General features: G+C 42.6%; 1 protein-coding gene across 1 annotated transcript; it reads right to left on the bottom strand.

Annotated features, from left to right (window-relative positions):
* Positions 1 to 10,366: 10,366 nt before the first annotated feature.
* On the bottom strand, positions 10,367 to 19,070 carry LOC127317427 (dynamin-2A). Its single transcript, XM_051347987.2, has 22 exons — positions 18,789 to 19,070; positions 18,649 to 18,699; positions 18,431 to 18,551; positions 18,238 to 18,342; positions 17,720 to 17,781; positions 17,242 to 17,359; positions 16,815 to 17,157; positions 16,511 to 16,658; positions 16,308 to 16,409; positions 16,101 to 16,220; positions 15,614 to 15,697; positions 15,381 to 15,508; positions 14,863 to 14,947; positions 14,585 to 14,717; positions 14,145 to 14,221; positions 13,983 to 14,039; positions 13,574 to 13,712; positions 13,342 to 13,496; positions 13,012 to 13,128; positions 12,858 to 12,925; positions 12,125 to 12,297; positions 10,367 to 10,786 (listed from the first exon to the last, which is right to left on the bottom strand). Exons 1-22 carry the CDS (start codon positions 18,927 to 18,929, stop codon positions 10,599 to 10,601), a joined length of 2,715 nt encoding a protein of 904 aa, XP_051203947.1. The 5' UTR covers positions 18,930 to 19,070; the 3' UTR covers positions 10,367 to 10,598.
* Between the last annotated feature and the right edge of the window lie 815 nt (positions 19,071 to 19,885).

Raw genomic sequence — 19,885 nt, 5'->3', positions numbered from 1 at the left:
TACCAGATTCAGATTTCTTACTGGGAGATTAGTCTGCTGAGATATGCAAGTTGTGTTTTCCAGATGGGTTCTGTGTGCATACCTCTAATCTTCTCTTTTGAGATCTTGGTTTTCGTGTTCTTGCTCCAGTTCTTCTTTTTCTGCTCCTTCTTCTCTCCTTCAACCACTGCAGAAGATGGTCTCGATCGAGATCTAATTTGCTGTCTTGAGGAAGAAGAAGGTCAGCTGTTAAAAGGGGGGCATGGCACGTGAGCTTTTTGTCCTGTAGTTTACTAGGTGGTCTCCACTCGGGGCAGAGATTTTTTGCTTGTCGTGGAAATTTTTTGGCCCAATCCTGTTACGTGGGCTTTTTTCGTTACTGGGTCGTATTTTTGGACGACGTGGACAGTTTTGGGCGGGAAGAGCACGTGATGCGCTTAACGACAAGGTGCGCGGGACCACGCGTGCTGGTCAAGGACGGGGTCGATGTGCGCGGGCCCACAGTCTGGCAGCCGCCGCACGAATCTAGCTTTGTGCGGCGCCACCGGGTAGCAAAGTCCTCGATTGTTTTCAATTTTGTATGGATTTTTTCTCACGCATGTTGTGTAGGAGCTGAACGGGTCAGGGGTAATTGAAAAAAGCCAAGCTACAACCTTATATTTTGAAACAAATACCAAAAATCTATAGGCACTATAGAAAGGAACGGAGGGAGTAGTACCTATTTTGAAAAACACTCCAGCTCTGTGGCTGTATGACTAGGAAGCTATCTCTCTCTACCTCTCACAGTTGATCGGATGGTTGAGTCAGGTGCAAATGTGCATCATAAGTATATGGGAGTATATAGACCGTTTCACTGGGCGGCACCTCAACTTTCCATCTCTAGCAAAATGCACCATGTGTACCGCTCAATAATAACAACGCATTTTGTTGACACCCGATAAAAAAAACTGATGGAAATAGAAGGAATCTGCTGTGTAATATTATGAGAGATTATGGGGTGATATATCGTGCCCGAGCTTGGTCTTGAGCGACCAGGTTTTAGAGTTGCTAGGGTAATTTCATGTGGTGCATGGCAACATTCCCCCCCCCCCCTGTTTCTTAGGGAAAAATCCGGCCATCCACATAAATGGGTGATCGAGACCCCTTCCGGCCATCTATGACCATCTGCGGGCGACGAAGACGGCCTGGGGACACCCGGTGGTCTAACGGCGGCGGGTGCAGCGTGAGGCAGGAGGGCCCAATCTGAGCCCAGATGGGCTTGGCCGGGCCATGTACTACACCTCCACGACCTCAATGTTCGTAGCTGGCGGTGCTCCTGGGGTGGTCCTGCAGAATGAGGAATCCATGGTGTTGGTGGTCTCCTCTTTCGTCGGAGGGGATCGGCTAGTTTGTGGTTGTTTTGGCGTGTCTCGCGATCTGGCATCTAGTCCCCGACGGCGAGGCATGGCTGCCGTTGAAAGCTAGTCCTGACATTTGTCCTAGCAGACGATGGTGGCGCATGTTCGTCGCTACCTTGTTGAAGGCATTGTCTCTGCAATATACGTTTTCTTCTCGCCTAGGCTGCTCCGAGGGAAAACCTAGATCCGGGTGTCCCGGATAGGATGATGGCGGCACGCAACACCGTTCTACCTATTGGGGCATCGTTTTTGGAGCAGACAACGGATGGTGGTGGTGATGAGGTAGAGCGGTGAACTTCTGTTGTGTCGGTATCGTCGATTCTCGGCGGCATGGTGCAGCGGTGTCTTGGAGACGGGCGCAGTGTGATGGACGTGAGCAGGTGGTGTCGTATAGCGTCGTCGCGGCGTCGATGGCAGGCTGGCAAGGTCAATCCATTGATCTCTCTTGGATATGGGTTTGTGGAAGATGGCGGTGGCGATTCTATGGTGTATGCAATGGTGTGCGCTGAGGGCTTGCTAGACTGATTGTGCTTCTCACCCACCAATGTGTGGCTTGGGCAGGCACTCAATTTTTATATGATGTGCGTTGGTGTGAGGTCAAGGCACTGGCTCTGTTCTTGGACATCCCCTTCATCGTTCTTTTAGGTTTAGCGAGTTATCGCTAGGAAGGTGGCTTTCAATTGATCTTTGTATTTATCTTGTAAGGTTTTGTGAATAATTTAATAAAGAAGAGTTACAAGCATCCTTTGGATGCAGAGGCTGGGGCGATGCTCACATTTTAAAAAATAATAGACTCCGGTTACACCCACACAAAAAAGACTCTCGTTAAATCCTCGAGCTTCCAACTCTCAAACTAGCCACGACTTAAAGAATAATAAAATGTTGGCAAACACAGGGAATTGGCGGGCTGAGGCTTGCCTTATTGGGGGTATCGTAACATTTCAAGCATGTGAAAGACAAATGTGCCACTGCAGTTAATGATAAGAGAAATTATAGTGATATCATAGGTAGATATTATTGTATCATACTACGTAGAACTAGAAATATTAATGTCAAATTGATTTTATACATAATTTTACATTGAGATTCTACAAATTAATAAATATAATGAAACTATGAAACTACTAAATTATACAATGCATTATCGATGTAGTAGCATATACAAATATTATATACACGATACTAATGTATGATACTCCCTGCTACGGCCAGCCGGATGCATTTACCGGTTTGACTTTACATCCGTGGGTGATCCTCCCATTATATCTACAAAAACTTGGTGAATGTTGTAAAAAAAAAATCCAGAACATAACATTCTTTTATGTGATAGTGGATGCAATAAATCCCCATTAGTTGGGACAAATTATCGATAAAGCGTATCACTTTTGTAACAAAACAAATCAAGGCATCCAACATATGTGTTGTAAGCATCCAACATTAGTAAAATATGTATGTAGTATTCGGGGGTATATCTTTGTAACATACATCTTGGATATTATTTTAGAATTTTACAAGCGAATACACACACAAAAGGTGAGTTTATAGCAAATCAAAACAATGTATGCAACATCGACAAAAAATCCCCAAAACGTAACCTTTGACCACGGCCATGGAGGCATCGTGAACGATTTGAGCTCACCGGCTACGAATTCACAACACCGCGTACAAGTCGGAGCGGACCGGTTGCTTGTGGTGCCCCACCTAAAGGTCTTACCTGACATGTGTGAGTCTTGGTGTAGCATGTTGATACATGTAAAATGTATCCTTAAACTTTGGTGTTTAATATATGATATTCCTTGACAATTGTATGATATGTGAGGTTCCCCGTTAATTTACGAGATTTTCCACAAAGTCTCCATTATTTTGGTATCTCACTTTGGGTAGCAAAAAACACCTCTGTTTGGTGTTCTTAACTTTCCAAGAGCTACAAGAATAAATAAAAAAAAGGCAAGGTCAAAGTTCTTTTTTCCATTTTGTATTTTTTAAGGCGGACTGGACCAACTCGCAGCTCGTAGCAGCAAAATTGCTGATTCGATTCTTGCATAAGCAAGTCCACCAATAGTCATAGGTTTTTGATCCAAAACCTAGGTCGAAGAAGAAGTACAAGTTGGAAATTTTGATACGAATCCAACAAGCTAAAGTGGGACCTCGAGGTGCCTAATAGGATGGCCTGGAGAGTGAATGGTGTGGGCTAGACCTAGGTCGTGCTAGGCAAGGCTTCTAAAGCCTCGAACGACGCATCGCTCCTCCTTTTTATGGGACTCTCCGTCTCACGAAAAAATTATTCCCTAATTTTCCCTGATTTTTCTAGAGGCGGCGATGGAGGAGAAAGTATTCTCCTTCTCTCGGAAAGGGCGGATCCTGCTACTATGTGACCTCCACCATCGTCATCACCAACTCCTCCTCGACACAGGGGAATGTCTTCAACACCATCTTCACCAACACCAACAACGGAAACATCACCATCTTCGAGATCGACGCCATCCCCCTTGCATTTTGTATACATCGGAACCCTACATCATATTTTTGGTGCCTTGTGCATGTTTGTACTTGGTTTATAGAGGATTGTTTTATGGTGAAGCTATATCTTTTAGATTTATTTGTATCACATATATATGCCACTGATTATGTCCATGTTTCAAAGGTGTGAGTAGTTCTCCATGTTCATCTGGTGTAGGATGAATTATCCATGATTTCTATCTAATATGGTTTGAATATTTGGTCAAGCTCTATATTTGGTGTGGTTCAATGATGGTAATATGTGAACGTCGATTGCATGTTATTTCACTTACATGGGATCATAGGGATGCACCTTAGAGTGATAAAGAAAATAGTTTTGGAGTGGACACCAACCATGTTCCAATTTTAGACTTGCAATAGGGGTTCTTGATCGAGGATCTTAAAACTTATAGCGGTGGCTCAAATATGTATTAATAACTTGTCTGCGCACATATGTAGTCTTTGGATCTATCACTATCTCTAGGGGTGTAATTGCATGTGTACACATATGCACCTATATTAGGCTCTGTTCAAATAGAAATAAAATTTGACAAAATATTTACCTTGTTCATCTGGAAACTTATGCATCTCACCCTCAGGAACGTTTGACTCACATAAGTCCACACCAAGATTTTCCTCTTTCTAAATAGGGGACTGGGCTTTCTCTGACAAGATCTTGTTACTTTGTTACTTGCATTTTACATTTCTTGTGTTTATACCTTTCAAGAACTTATACACCAAAATACCAAAAACCTTGCATCTCTTATTGTTTACTTTGCCAAACTAGAAATAGTTTCCTCCACTTCTCATGGGTTCGACACTTAATACTAAATGAAAAGCACTACTCCCTCTATCTTGAAAAGGATGTCTCATTTTTTTATTGATTTGCATGTATTTACACATTAAAACAAGTCTAGATACATGAAAATCTAGACAAAGTTGAGACAATCCTTTTTTAGGATGGAGGAAGTATACTTGATCCCCTACACTTGTGAGTTTTCACATGCCTAGGTGACGGCCTTGGGCATGTGGCCGGAGGATCTACGAAGTGGCTGCAATAGCGGTAGGATCTGGCGGTAATACTACGTCCAATGCCCCTTCCTCTACAATGGCAGGTGTCGAAGGAGGAGCGACATGACCAGAGTGAGGTGGCTGAGACCTCCACTAGTTTCCGGCATTTTATCTTGCGGTGTGAGTGGGCCACCTACTCCCTCATCGCTAGGTTCAAGCTAGCGAGACGTCATCAGCCGGTAGAGAGGTTGCTGGCACGATGGATCCGACAAGAAGTATGCGCACGGTGCTAGTGATACACAACACAAAGAACGAACCAGACAAAATGGGATGCATAGACTAAAACACACATATTTTGTTGAGGTGGGTAGGCTGCATGTTTAGAGAAACATGTTGATGGGGATGAACCAATTAGTTATATAGGACGTTTATACCCACTTCACTTTTATTTATCATATGAATGCATTTTGTAGGGAACCACTTCATTTCCAAAACTTAGACTAGGAATGGCCATTTCATTTTATAAAATGCCTTCTCGAAGTCGATTTTTAAGAGGACCCCTGCTTTTATATTCTTATGTAGATAATGAATTGTCTCATGAAGAACACAAACCCCCTAAAGTGTCAACCTACCTTTCAAACAGGCAGTTTTTGAAAGTTTAATATTAATGATTTGAGTTAATCTGTTCACCAAAACTTTGGTTAAGATCTTCAAAGTCACATTAGGAAGGCCTGTATTTCTGAATTTTGTCAGCGTCGTAACCTTTTCGTATCAGGGTAATCACTCCATAGTTGAGTCTATCAACATCTAGGTCTCCCATGTGGAAATTAGTTAATAACCCAGCTGGTAAATTATATATGGCATGTGGCTTTGTTAGTGACCATGACAAAAACAATGTTACATGCAATTCTTCCATTGAAAATTCTTGAACTAGAAATATACTATTCTTTTCAGCTATCAACTCCAGTAGCCTCCAAGTGAATGCTATAGTCGTGAGGGTGTCCAAATAGCTTCTGGTAGAAATCGGGAATGTATCTCTTCAAATTCTCCTTCCACTACATCACCCCTTCATCTTCATCCAACCTTATGGTTGTTTTTATTTTTCTCACATTAACTTTGGCATTGTAATATTTTGTATTATTGTCTACTTCAATAATTTTATTTTATTTTCTTCTCTGCGGCCATTGTATCTCCTATTTTAAAATCTGTTTAAGTTGAACTTGGAGACGAATTTGTGTAGCTTTATCTATTACACTTAATCCAAACTCCGCCCTTTCTTATCAATTTCATCTAGTCTCTTTGATAATTCCCCTCTTTTATTTTCATATTCTCCCTCATCATTTTCACTCTATCCTCATAATTGTTGCCTCGTTCTTGTCAACCTCCCCTGCCATTTGTCAATGATTTTCTTACTAGCATAGTTCTCCTGCCATACTTTTGCTATCAAAACTAATGTCGGGTCTTTTTCCCCACGTTTGATGAGCAAAGGTGTGTGGTCAAAAATATCACTAGATAACGTGAACACACACACTAAAGGAATGTGTTCTTCCCAAGAAGGTGAAACAAGAACTCTGTCTAGCATTTCATAGGAACGGTCATCATGATAATTGCACGAGGTGTATTTTGTACGACTGCACATGGTGTCAACACAAATTCCATGAGGCCCCCTTAATCTATGACTGCATTAAGCAAAGAACTCCATATGTTATAATCCCTAGCTTGTTTTATCGCTATCTTTTCTAGTCATGGTAAAATATCCAACAACCATGATGGGTATATGTGAGCTTCTCATGAAATTAACCAATTCGATCGGGAATTCGACTTACTCATCTTGTTGAAAATCTCTATACACCACCACGAGATTCCAAGGGAAGATGTCATTTTTGCTAGTAATTAGAAATATGAAAAAATATTTAACCAATTCTTTTTCCAACCAATCATAGTCAACTTGTTCACCCCTACTTGAATTCCTCCGATCACCCCTAGTGGGAATATATTCCCAGTGAAAATCACCAATAATCTACAAGAACTCATTGGGATGGCCCCGTATCTCGGTTTAACGTATCCCCATAAAAATTAGTTTATGTTCCACCACGTTTTCCCTTATATAACCATTATTGACAATGTCTCCTGTCCCTCTACTATTCCATATAAAACCACTCAACATGATATCAATTTTATTCTCCCACCTCTTTTTTTCGGAACGATTGTGATAGGGGTTTTGATTTGCACCAGTTTGGTAGCAGATTTATGTTCCTTCTCACCACCAAACATTGGAAAGTTAAAAAAGTAATCATCCATGTCTTCAGCCCTCCTTAGTGAGTTGCAAATCCTGAAGCACAATGTCAGTAGCCTCTGTATTCTTTGTGACATCTGGCTCGAGATTTTCCTATTTATGAACATTTTAACTCTAGCTTGCTCTTGATCTCTCAAATTGTTCAAATTATGATCAACTAGCCCCATTGCAATTCCTAAACCAATTCCTAACGCAATAGTTATGAACGGACCTGAATCAAAGTCAAGGTTCTTAGCTTTGTGATTTTTTGCCCTGTCCAGAATTGGAACATCACTGTCTTTCATGGTTGCCAATATGTCATTGTACCTTTGTGTTTGGCTTTTCTACTGTGTTTCCTCTAATGCTACATTGGTGTAGCACCCCAACATATTTACATGGGGCATTGAGCAGTGCAGCCTCAACACCTCGTGTATAGTTTTGAGAAAAATGGTGAGATCCAAATTACTTTTGAGAACTCCTTTTTTCGTGTTGAACATTTTGTTATAGGTCAGATTTATCATTTCAAATCCCCGACAAATCAACAAAGAGACTACTTCTTCCTATTCTAAAATGTCTCTATAGATACATCTACTCCCTCCAGCCCATTTTTTTTTTACGCGGAGTACTTCATTTGCATGCATGTGACAAGTGTTCTGAGAGTCTCCAACATAGGGTCGGGTTCCTCCCGAGACCCTCTCGCATGAATAGCCGGCTGGAGGTGGCAAAGGGGTTGCGTCGGAGTAGATCTAGGGAGTAGAAGTAGTGGTAGGGATAGATTCGGCGAGTTGCCAGTAGTATGGAGTAGGGCACCGGTGATTTTGGGCAAGATCTGGTGCAGCCTGGTGGGAGTTCTTCGTGTTCTTCTGCTCCGATGGTAGGAGCGGGCGGGGGGGCACCTCCTATTCAGGGATATCCATGAATAAGCTTAGGTTTGCGGTGTTGCTTCTCCTTCTCGTGGCTAGCCGTGGAGGCGAGCGAGAGAAGGAGTGTAGTGAAGTAGTAGGTGGAGCTGAAGGACGGCGGGATTCTCCTCTGCTCTGGTGCGGTAGCGTGGCGCCAAGCCTTCGTCCATGAAGCCCTCTACGGTTCTTCTGAGGTGGAAGGCGACTGAGTTTGCTTCCGTGACTGGCCATCTCGATAAGCGCAGTTGTTGTCTTCCCCAAGGTCATGGTGTTGTCTATGTTCCCTTGACCGGCCATGGTGGCGAGGGAGATGAGGTTGGCAGCTCGATGGCTCTTGGAGTTTGGCAATGGCGCCGGGAGATTTCAGAGTATGTTCTCCCTTCAGTGGTTCTTCTGTGACGACGTGATGTTGCCGCCACTATCTTTGGCTAGAAGCCGAGTCCCGGCATGCTCGGCAATGAAAACTATTGCTATGTTTTCTTCCTCCATCGGAGGATCTTCTATAGCCTCGGTGCGGCCGGCCTGGCAAGAGATGGAGTGGCGGCATCTAGAGGCTGCTCATCGCCAGCGTGTTCCAAGAACTTGATTGCATTTCTGCAATCTTTATTAGGGTGTTCCATGTTAAAGTGCAGGGTCTCATTGTAATTCCCTTTCTCTCTATGGTCCTTTATACAAATGTACACCCACAGCCGTAATACAGATTCTAGGCCCTTCGTGGCTTTTCAAAGAGATGGTATATGAGACAGTTAATATAAATACAAAATGGGTGTATCTATAAAGGTGTGAAGGCTAGCCACAGGAAAGCGCAGATGCCTAACCCTCGAGAGGTTGGAAAGAACAGGCCCATTTAGTTGCCGGTGAATTTCTAGCAAAATGACTACATGTGTGCAAAGCGCGCTATTTCGGCGTTATAGCGACGCTATAGCGTATTTGGAGAGTGAACGCTACGCTATGCACATTTGGCTCGCTATGGCGCTAATCACGCTATTAGCGGCGCTATGCGCGCTATTTTTCGTAGCGTTATAGCGGCGCTATTTTTATAGCGTTGTAGCGATACTATTTTTTACAGGGAAATTGAGCAGGCGACTAGCTATTTTGGATCTTTTGGCCCACGAGCTTCCGAAATTCCCATTCTAACCGTAGCCATTCAACCCGTTGGAAACCACAAAAGCACATCGATAATTTTCACTCCTCCTCACACAACGCGTCCATGTTGAAGAAGAATCAACATCACAACGAGTAAAACCTGTTGATGCAATCTGCCTAAGAAGAAGAAGTTGCTTCTAGTTTTTCATGGGATGAGCTGCAATATGCGGTTCTTCTTTTGAATCAGATGATGACCGCATGCATTATCTGTCAGTTCATCTCATTTTGATTAATTAATTACTACTTCTGCTATGTAGTTGGCTCTTTAATTGTTTGCATGTTGGCAGGTTAATTAGTTATCTAATTAGTTATCTACTTGTTGGACTGAAAATCTTTATCTTTCAGCGCCAAATCTTTATCTTTCAGTGCCATTATGACTTTGTTAATTTGATTCGTTGATCACTCCATCATGACTTTGTTAATTTGATTCGTTGATCGTTGTGATGTGGATAATTTTTGAGCTGCTAAAATCCTTAGTATACATACTACATTAATTTGTTATTTTTTAACTTTTTGCGAAACGCTATAATAGCGTGCTATTAGCCGGAAATTCAATTCGGCTCCCAGGTGCATATGCTCCTTCTACCCAAAAAACATATTTCGAAATGTCTAAAAAATTAGATAAAAAAATTTACATGTACATCTCCATAATGTATGTGCATTCGCTAAGTTTCACGAAAAACCAATATTTTTTGTGGTCTATGTAAAAAGGAGAAACTTTATCTTGTGAAAAACATTATTTTTAGCACTGAATTTTATCTTTTTTACACACGTCACATGATAAGTTGATTTTTTATGAAACGACTTTGTGAGCGTGTAGCACGTGAAGATGTACGTACAAATTTTTTGTTTCAATTTTTATGAAATTTAAAATGTACATAAGATGCATTTCAAAATATAGGGAGCATATGCACCCATGTTCCACGCTATTAGCACGCTATAATCTTCATAGCATATTTTGGAAGGCCACGCTATGTTGTTTAGCGCGCTATTTTTTTCCTTGGTGCAAATAGATCAAAGCCTTATATCAAAGAAATATTTCAAACTTTTAGCCACGTTTTGGAACGACTTACGAAATGTGAACTCTAATTTGCAGAACGCATCAAGATCCACAAAAACCTATAGAAATAAACAGCATCAGTCATCAGACATCAATATGCCAAAATGATAATGAACCAATAGAGATAACAGATTCACTATATATATTTCTTCTATAAACAACTCAAGCCCCCCCTGCGCATACAAGCCGTTCATGCAATCTCTCCACCAAGCTAGCGCTCACTCTATCGTCCAATCAACAAATCCGCTATTCCAATCTCCCCCAATAATCAGAAATAGGACGTGTGCCTAGCAAGAAGACATGGTTTGCATTTATACTAATCAGCATGATTAGTATCTTGGTGGCGCTGGTGGCATCCGGTTTGGTGTGCGTCGGCTCGCATCTCCATTTTCAGGGCGCCGACTGCGACCATCAGCACTTCTCGACCTTGATTCAGCAGCAGCAGCTGGGCCATTTGCTGCAGAGTCGAAGGCCGACCTCCAGTCCTCACCAGGGCGGCTCGGTGTCCGTGGGCTCCCTGCAGATGATTTTGTTCAAACAAATATTTATTGAGTTTAAAGAATATGCACATCATATTGATCTCAATCTAAGTTGCTAAGAATTACAGATACACCCTGAAATCTAATATTTCCTCCGATCCATATTAAGTGTTGCTGATTTAGTACAAATCGGAGGGAGTAGCAACAATTCACATTAGTCACCTACATTGCAACATGTAGCAGAAGCCAGTAGTAGTGAAAAGATTAGGTGTAAACCAGACAAATAAATTAAGTATAGCCCCCTATGGAAATGTAGGGCATAGCCAAGTTTGAAGTTCGGCAGTAAATTTTTGCACCACATATACAACGATCATAAGAAAGTTTTTTGCATACAAACCTAGTACATGGGGCACACAAAAACAAATAGCTAAAGCAGGATTTCAAGCAAGTACATTGGGTTGGCCAACATACTAAACAGCATAAAATAGTGCATACCAGACAGATAGTATACTACCTTAACAACTTGGTACTACTAATAAGGTAAACCAACATATTTTCCAGTTCACTCAAATATTATCAATCATAATGTTCCGCTAAAAAGGTGATTTACCTACCATACGAGTTACCAATGAGAGGGCTATCAGGTACCAACTGCCTATATTAGATGCCGCATCCATATTTATAAAGGTGTCGCCAAAGCTTTGCTTAGGCATGGAGTTTGTTAGCGTGTTTGTGTGTCGGATGTGTCAGTATCAAGGCACCAGCTAGGTATGATATGGTGTCGGCATGAGGTGCAAAGCGATTGGTGGCTGGCCGCCACACGTCAATCTTGGGCCGGGGAAGCATATCTGGCAGTGAAGTACTTATTCGTCACCGGCATTGTCAGCTTGTTTCACAGACACACGCTACTGGCAGCCGAACCTTCGTGGCTTGCAGCCGCCAAATCTGGCTGCAGCTATCACTGCTCACCATAGTCACAAGTGGTGGCCGGCTGGAGAGCAGCTGGTCGAACTTCAGTGGCAGTGGCTGGTAAGTGGTAACCTCACCTGTTCCGATTGCCCTTGGCAGGGGCAGTGCTTGCAGCTGGCTGTTTAGGGTGCACATGTCAGGGGTGAGGTAAGTTGAGTTGCTGAACTTGCTGCGGTCTTTTTGCCCTTTTCACTTTACAAATGTCTACTAATTTTGTATCAATTGCTAACATACCAGGTCCGGATATGCACCACCTCAACACACACCTTAGGTGCCAAAAAGTTGTGCCGGTAGTCAGGCAACTGTAGAGAGCTACTCCCTCGCTAGTAGTCTTATATTAGTGAACAGAGGAAGTATTAAACAATTTTCAATCGCTAGTATTCAGAAGAAAGCAAAAAGAAACATACCAGCTTCAGGACTGTCATTTGAGTAAGAGGAAACAGCAGCTCGATTGTCATGTATGCTGAGTTGGCGTGTGAGCTTTGACAGCAGAGAAGACTGTTTTTGGAACTTTTCTCTTCTACGTTTAGCATTGTGGTCTTCTTGCAGAAGTTCTTCAATTTTTGCATTGCTTTGTCCACTGATAATGAGAAATGAGTGAAGTGATGAAGTGCAGAGATATGCGATATGTGAATTAAATTGAGCATTGAATCTCCATCTACAGTTAACCATGCAAGCAGATGTATGATACATATGAAGAGAATATACAGATTGGAAATAATGCATCATCACACCCTAAAAAAGGTTTTTGACATACAAATAGATCATATCACATGTCCCAGAGAGAATTATATTCTCGGGAATCAAACATTGAATTGAAAAACATATTCAAAATGTGTCAAAATATCACAAGTTGCTGTGGGTGCACAAACTTTCCTTAGTCATAAATATATCTCTTTCATACCACCAATGAACTATGTTAAACCTATTAGATGGTGTGGATAAAGGCTATCAGGATTCCTTTTTGCTTCTGATCCATTTGGCCAGTCTAGAAACCAGGCATCAGAGGTAGCATGCTGCATGCATCTCAAAATTTGTATTTGCATTTTCCTCTTGGATGGCACTAATACATCAACATGAAATACTAGGAATAAATCTCCAGAAGAAGAAATGGACACTATTTCTGGACAGAACATTCACCTTATTGAGGTGTATAGCTGGTTCAGCATATCTTCCTTTGCCTTCTCCACTTGGCAAAGCACAATAGCCTGATAAGCAAATGAAGATTTTATTTTTATGAAAACTTGGCCTTGGTGATTAGGTCAAATAAAGTGAACAAAACTAGAACACAAACCTTAGGGACATTTGCTGCTAGGCTATTTAAAACAGCCTCAACATAACCGCGAACTTCTTGAGACATCCATCTAAGTTCTTCTTCAGGATCAGCTGGTCTCCGCACCATTGCATCCTTCTAAAATTATACAGATCAGACATCAATTAAATTACTGAAATGTACACAAGGCAGAAGGAGATCCATGTCATGTTGACACACCAAAGGAACGAGCATACTGATGAGCGAAACTGGAATTGCATAATAACACTCTTACTATCAAACTGAGAAGAAATAGAAAAAAAAAATAGAACTGAAAATAGAAGGGACAAATGTGCATAACATAGAACTTACGACGGAGCCTTCTGGCTGACCTTGCTTCATAGGACCACCATCGGCATCTGCAGCCTTGAACGAACCACCTTTGCTCTGAATTACAGCTTTTATCTTATTTACCCACTCAACCTTGTCAGCAATGCTCTCAGCTTTCAATACAACAGCGCTATGAGCTGCAAAACAAGAATACTGTTTTATGAAACTGCAAAAACAAGGTACAAATGACACTACAGTGTTCAGGGGTGGAAACCTTTAAGCACTGTCTTATAGGCGACCCTGTTAGTTATCTTAAAGACAAGACTTGGGCCTTTTTCAGGTCCATTAGCCTTTTTTGAATCCTTTAAGCTTTTAGAAGGTTCTTCCTCCTCTACTTCCTCAAGGTTGCATTCCTACACAACAAGAATACAAAGTTACCAAATCAATTCATTTTATAGAACTCTCATAAGTTACATGTGTGGACATAAGTTAGCTCATCCGGTGGAGTTAATGGAAGAAGTAAAACAAAGATATTCCCATCATTTAGTGCCAAGGTTGAATAAAAGATACTCCCTCCATCCCATGAAAGATGTCTTAACTTTGTTTCATCCAAATTTAGACGAGTTAAGACATGTTTCATGGGACGGAGGGAGTACATCAACAAAAGTAGAGCTTCTGCACACCTCAAGAGTGATGACACCACGAAAATGCCGTTCCTCTTGCTTCTTTGTGTATCCAAGCTGACAAAAAACAGATGGCGAATTGAACTCAGGCATACCAAACAAGTAAAAAAAATCAACAAGTGCCAAATATATTATTAAAAGAAAACAATGAGAATAATCAACCTTTCCACTCTTCTCATTTAGGACAAACCACCTTCTGCTCCACCCGTTAGTTTTTGCACTTTTCTTCAAAAGGTAACCTGAAGAAAAGGGGGGTATTTTATACACTTAATGGTTGCATAAATCAGCATGTAATTTTACATCATGGATAGACATGTTACTCTCGAAAAAGTGGTCAAAATGGTGCATGATTTCTTGTAGAAATGTTCATGTCATTCTACATGGACTAAATTGATAAGTTCTCTAGGGATTAAGTTCCATTTCTACATGAAACAATGATGTTGCCAACTGAATTAAGACATGTAAACAAGAAACTTCTGTATGCATTTCATGGTCTAGCCCAAGCAGAATAACAGTTTGCACAAGCGTAAGTGTGGAACACTAAAAATAGATTTCCATGATGGCCAAACTTCAGCAGACAAATTAAATGCCTGGTTCTTTACCTGCAGTAATTTCACCAGCTGGACCAGCAACCTGCAAATTTGGTCCCTCCTTCGTGTCTTTGTCTTGCTGACTTGATTTTTCTTTTGTTGATTTGCCACTAGCTTGCTCAGATTTTGTTTGGGGACTGGAGGCCTAAAACCAAATAATACCTTATGTTAACCACTACAGGCAACATGTGCTCTATGTCTACCAATCTAAAAGTTCATTACTTTTGAAGATTGTTTTTCTGATAAAACATGTTAGTGTGTATCCTAAGACAAATAAGCACGAGTCATACCCGGTTTGTCATGGATTGTTCCGCCTCTTGTCCTTTCTTGGAAGGTCGATTTTTCATCTCGTCCTCACGACGCTGCCTCTCCATTCTGCCAATTGAACAAAAAGGCCAAGGGTCACAAACAGAAACAACAACCTCAAAGCCTTTTTCCCAAGCAAGTTGGGGTAGGCTAGATATGAAACCCAACAGAAATAGTATAAGGAAACCAAAAAGAGATGAGAGAGAAAAAGTAAACGAGGGGCAGCATTCTAGAAAAAATTACTGGCAGTCACTAAGAGAAAAATGGCGTATAGTTCATTATAATGCCAAACTGATTATGGGAAATGAAGTTACAAGCTGCAAGACAAAATGAAGTAGAAGCCAACCAAATTTAAGATTCTTGTTCTAGTTTTATAATGGCAAAATTGATTATGTGAAATGACTACAAATTGCAAGAAAAAATGTAACTAGATCTACGTAAGCTTTGCAAGTAGGGAATATTAAGAAGGGTGAAACAGCAGGTAGTAACACGAACAACCGACCTTCTTTGTACTAGCCGGATGAAATGTTGAGGAGGAACAAAGGCACGCTCCATATCAACAAGAGCAACTACCATCTTCTTGGCATCACTTTTGAAGTTATCCAATGCATTTGATGCTATTGCAATGACCTGGAGGAAAGGACAAAACAGAGTTTATGCCAGAATGGTCAAATATGGAACCTACCAACAAGTAAATAGGAGCAAAAAGATGCTTGTCAAACATATGAGTGATACCTCGCGCTTGAATGGAGGATATCTTCCAAGCCCTGGTGTGGCGTTGGCAGAAGCATTGACTATGTCCATCAATACACGATGTACCTAGTACATGAACAATAAAAGATTATTATACACGGCACTAAACAAGATAGATAAACCAAAATATTCTTCAACCTTGCACAAGCACATGGATGCTAAATACATTGCATCAACATAATAGAAACAATGCTGCAACGAAACCACCCAACAGAGATAAGTCTGGCCAACTAGAATTTGAAAGTGACACCAGGTTTCAAGTCACATGCATCAATACCTAGCAAACAAACAGAACCAGACCACAAATTGAGGAGGTTTTTCTAATGGTGCCCAGGGAGGAAGTGGCGTAGAGCATATTTATAAAAAAACAATAGAGTATGTTGAGATTGCAATACTTTCTAGAAAGGAGTATGAATTAGTTCCTTTTGTTGACAAACCATGCTTATTACTTGGATGGACTGGAACATACCTCTTCAACACATAATCGTGATGGCTCCTTTGCCATTTCTAGTACTATTTTTATTAATGACCTCAACCCTTTCTCCGGAGATATCAAGTATGGTTGATAACCGTCGGCTTCCAGGACAATCTAGCAAGTCAAGAGAATACCTTTCATAAGAGGTGCAAATTTGTCTGCTGAAGTTAGAGTGTATGTTACAAGTAAAATTGATCTTACCCTTTTGACATTGTTGAGATCAAAATGCCTATCCAGTGGTAGCTGTTTAATTCTATCTGGAAACTTTCCTTCGAAACTTGCAACAATTTTCCAACCAGACCCCTATGTTCAAAAGGTCCGCTGATCTTGTTAAGCATTATTCAATGTTGGGGGAGCATAATTCAAATCCACAAAACGTACAGCTGTTGAAATTTGACACTAACCTCACCAGAAGTAATATGAGCAAGAAACTTGTCTTCGAATTCCCGACACAGCTCTAGCGCAACTGCTCGGGTTCCTTCAGCACTTTGTACCATAGATTCTCCCAGCCTTGCCAGTTCATCCTTGACCATCTGGGATTTACCCTGAAGGCTGAAATAGTAACACAGAAAGTGAGAGCATGCTATTGCAGCCCTAGACATACAGTACTGAATTAACATCAATGTAATAAGGGAAGGATTTCATGTACTATGCAGATCAAATTAACAGGCACTGGGTGCGCCTATTTGAGCATGAGACACATCTTACCCAGTCAATAGATTAGGAACACGCACTTTCATCCGTTTTCGTATCTGCTTAGCAATCGTGTCAACCAAAGAAATTCTACCAAGCTTACTAGGAGGAGCTCCAGTTAAGATGGACTTGAGGCTCTCAGCTTCAGCTTGCCACGCAGCTTCAAGCGAGTTTTCAGAACCAACCGCTCCAGATTGTGCTGCTGCAATTGCAACAGATTGTCCAATCAGAGCAACCCACTCAATGTCAGGAAGGTTTTTTGGGCCCTTGTTCGACAAAAGAGCCTGCACACAAGCTATAGTTTTCGCATCTCCTTCTGATTGATCAATCTTGCTTAAAACGCCAATAGTTCTAGAACCTACAGCAAGCGGAAAACATCATTTGCTAATGAACAAGAGGAGATGTTATTATTTATGATATTTAATCCAGTTTAAAGACAGACCATCTGAATCAATGTCCTTCGCCAGCCTAAGTGCACGAGATGATGCAACTTCAGCTGCCTGTGCTGCGGGTATCACGACTAGCAGTATTGCATCATTGTGTCCGGCATAATCATTTATCTGAATTTAAAAGGTAGTCAGCATTCTATAACACAAGGTAAGCAAGTATGACGATATTAAAGAACAAGTTTTGGCATGCTGTTTATCAGTAGGCAAATAAGATAGTTCAAAAGGCTCCAACTCGATATAAGGAGAATAACAACATAAATATGATTTCTGCAAGATATAATCTATGTAACCCCTACCATTCTATATATCGATCCCATAGATGGCATAAGATGTTTAGGTCGAGGTTCTACCAATATATCTTGAACAGTGGCTATAAATGGGTATTGCGAAGTCCTCTGATATATAATCTTTAAGCATTAGCAGTATATCAGAACTAACTCACAAGTAAACTATCCATAACAAAATGCTTACCATTGAATCATCCACGACTCGTTGGTCTAACCCAGGTAGATCAATCAGTTTTAGGGAAGGAGCTGAAAACATAACAAGAAAATGTAAAATGAGAGATTGGTAGGTTTTCGCGAGCACCACAGCAAATAATAAAGGCAGGCAGAAGAAGTGAAAACAGAGTCAGTACGGAAACTAAGCAGTGGAAATTATCACCAGTTGATAACAACGAAACACTCTGACTGTGGAACAAATTAGACTCCTCATGCTTTGGCAAGCAGAGGATTCGTCTGCTGCTTTTTCCACACCACATACAATGCAACAGACATAAAACCCTAGCCTGATTTACGTGCATAAATGCTGCGTACTACAAGTACGAGGACAACTTCACCAGGTCCTATTTTAATGTCTAGAGTATATCAGCTGTTTCGTATCCTCAGCTCCAGTATATACTCTGCAGTGCTATTTACATTGCCGATGGAAGGATAAGGTAATCGGTTTAGTGAGATTGTCGCTAAATTATTAGTCGTGCACAAACAAACCTGTGCTGGTTCGCAGCTTGAGGGAAATCTCCTCTGCGCGTCCCCTCCCAGACCCACTGGTGGCAGCCTTGCTGAGTCTCTCCTGCAGAGACCGGCGCAGAGCACCTGCACCACAACGGACAGCACCAGGTCAGGCCTGAAAGCGCAGTGGTGACCAAGTGGCGAAGCAGGGGGTGTGTGAGATCCTACTGACTTGAGGACACCTGCTGCGACTTGCTGTCGATCTGCAGCACGATGGACTTGGTGCTGAGGCCCGGCTCCCGCTGCAGGTCCACCACGATCGGCGCCCTGGTCGCCCCGTTCTCCCCCGTCGGCTGCACCGCATACCCAAGCCAAATTTAAGATAAGACGCTGCTGGAGAGGTGCGGAGGGAGGTGGGAGGTGGGAGGTGCTGGGATGAGGAAGGCTTACCAGCACTGCGTGGCCGATGAGGCTGTTCAGCACGGCCGACTTGCCGGCGCCCTGCAGAGGCGGATCGGAACGGATCGGTCAGATCGAGGCACGAGCGGGTGGTAGGGGGGGTTTCCGGGGGAGGGGGGGGCGGTACTTACGACGTTGCCGAGGACGACGGCGTTGAGGAAGGTGGATGGGCGGCGCGGCGCGGAGTCGTCGGAGGGGTCGTCGTCGGCGAGGAGCGAGGCGGCCTGGCGGATGGACTCGGAGAGCTGCGACAGCTCCTCCATGGCCTCCATGGTCGGCGTGGGGACGGGCGGATCTCGCGGGGCGCCGGATCGGGAGCGGACAGGGACGGCGGCGGCGGCGGAGACCTGGCCCTCGTCGTCGACCCGACGCGGATTTGAAATCTGCGGAGACGAGACGTGGGCGAGGTAGAGATAGAGAGAGAAACACAATGAAGGAGAGAGAGAGATGGGAAACACGGGAGGAGTAGTCGTTTGCTTGCTTGCTTGGCTGCGAAGGAGGAGTCCAGGTCCAGCCAGAGCCACTGCGGTTCGGCAGAGGCCTTGCTTGGGCCGCTCAGGACTCTGAGAGGCTCACGCGCTCTCCTAATTTTGAAAAAAAAATCCAACATGATTTGAAATCTCAATAAGTTCAAAACAAATACAGTATGTCATGTGCATTTTGCAAAATTTGATGAGCATCCGTAATCTGCACTAGAAGACAAGCGTAACATGCTAGAAAAATACTCCCTCCATCCCTATGCTTAAGGCATAACAAAAAAAAAATCCTCAAAGAAGAAGGCGTGGGGGTGAAGAAGTAGTGATAATCTCTCCCTTCATTGTCCTCTCACGTCTCCATCTACCATGGCACAAATCCCATCGGAGCCACAACACCTCTGCTTCTATTGCAGCTTTGACCACCAGCAGGTCACCACGCTCCGGCCAGATGAGTATCGATGACCACCACCAGTCCTTCTGTCCTGGCGCACTCCAGCAGCCGTTGAGGCAGCCCCTGTCTCCCTCCCGCTCTTGCCTCGCTTCGACCACCGCCCAAGAAGCTCCAGCCTCCATCCGCTCTGGTCGTGCTCCGTCCATCGCCTAAGAGCGTGTGCACCGCTCACGTGCTCGAGGTCGACGAGGGCCGATGCTACGGATGTGTTTGGTAGGTCGGATCATCTCAACATGTCTTTCTCACCTCATACATGATGACCTTAGCTATGCTAGGTTGAGATTTTTTGCCTTGTTTGGTA

This window comes from Lolium perenne, chromosome 7 (assembly GCF_019359855.2).
Source record: "Lolium perenne isolate Kyuss_39 chromosome 7, Kyuss_2.0, whole genome shotgun sequence".
NCBI lineage: Eukaryota > Viridiplantae > Streptophyta > Magnoliopsida > Poales > Poaceae > Lolium > Lolium perenne.
The sequence above is the reverse complement of the archived record's forward strand: the minus strand, read 5'-3'. Positions and strand labels throughout refer to the sequence as shown.

Excerpts from the sequence above, each read along its gene's own strand:
- LOC127317427 (XM_051347987.2), bottom strand. The coding sequence starts at position 18,929 with ATGGAGGCCATGGAGGAGCTGTCGCAGCTCTCCGAGTCCATCCGCCAG. Across the intron at positions 13,713-13,982 it reads GTGGTGTCATCACTCTTGAG|GAATGCAACCTTGAGGAAGT; the intron begins GTGTGCAGAAGC and ends CTTGTTGTGTAG. Across the intron at positions 13,497-13,573 it reads CTATAAGACAGTGCTTAAAG|CTCATAGCGCTGTTGTATTG; the intron begins GTTTCCACCCCT and ends CTTGTTTTGCAG.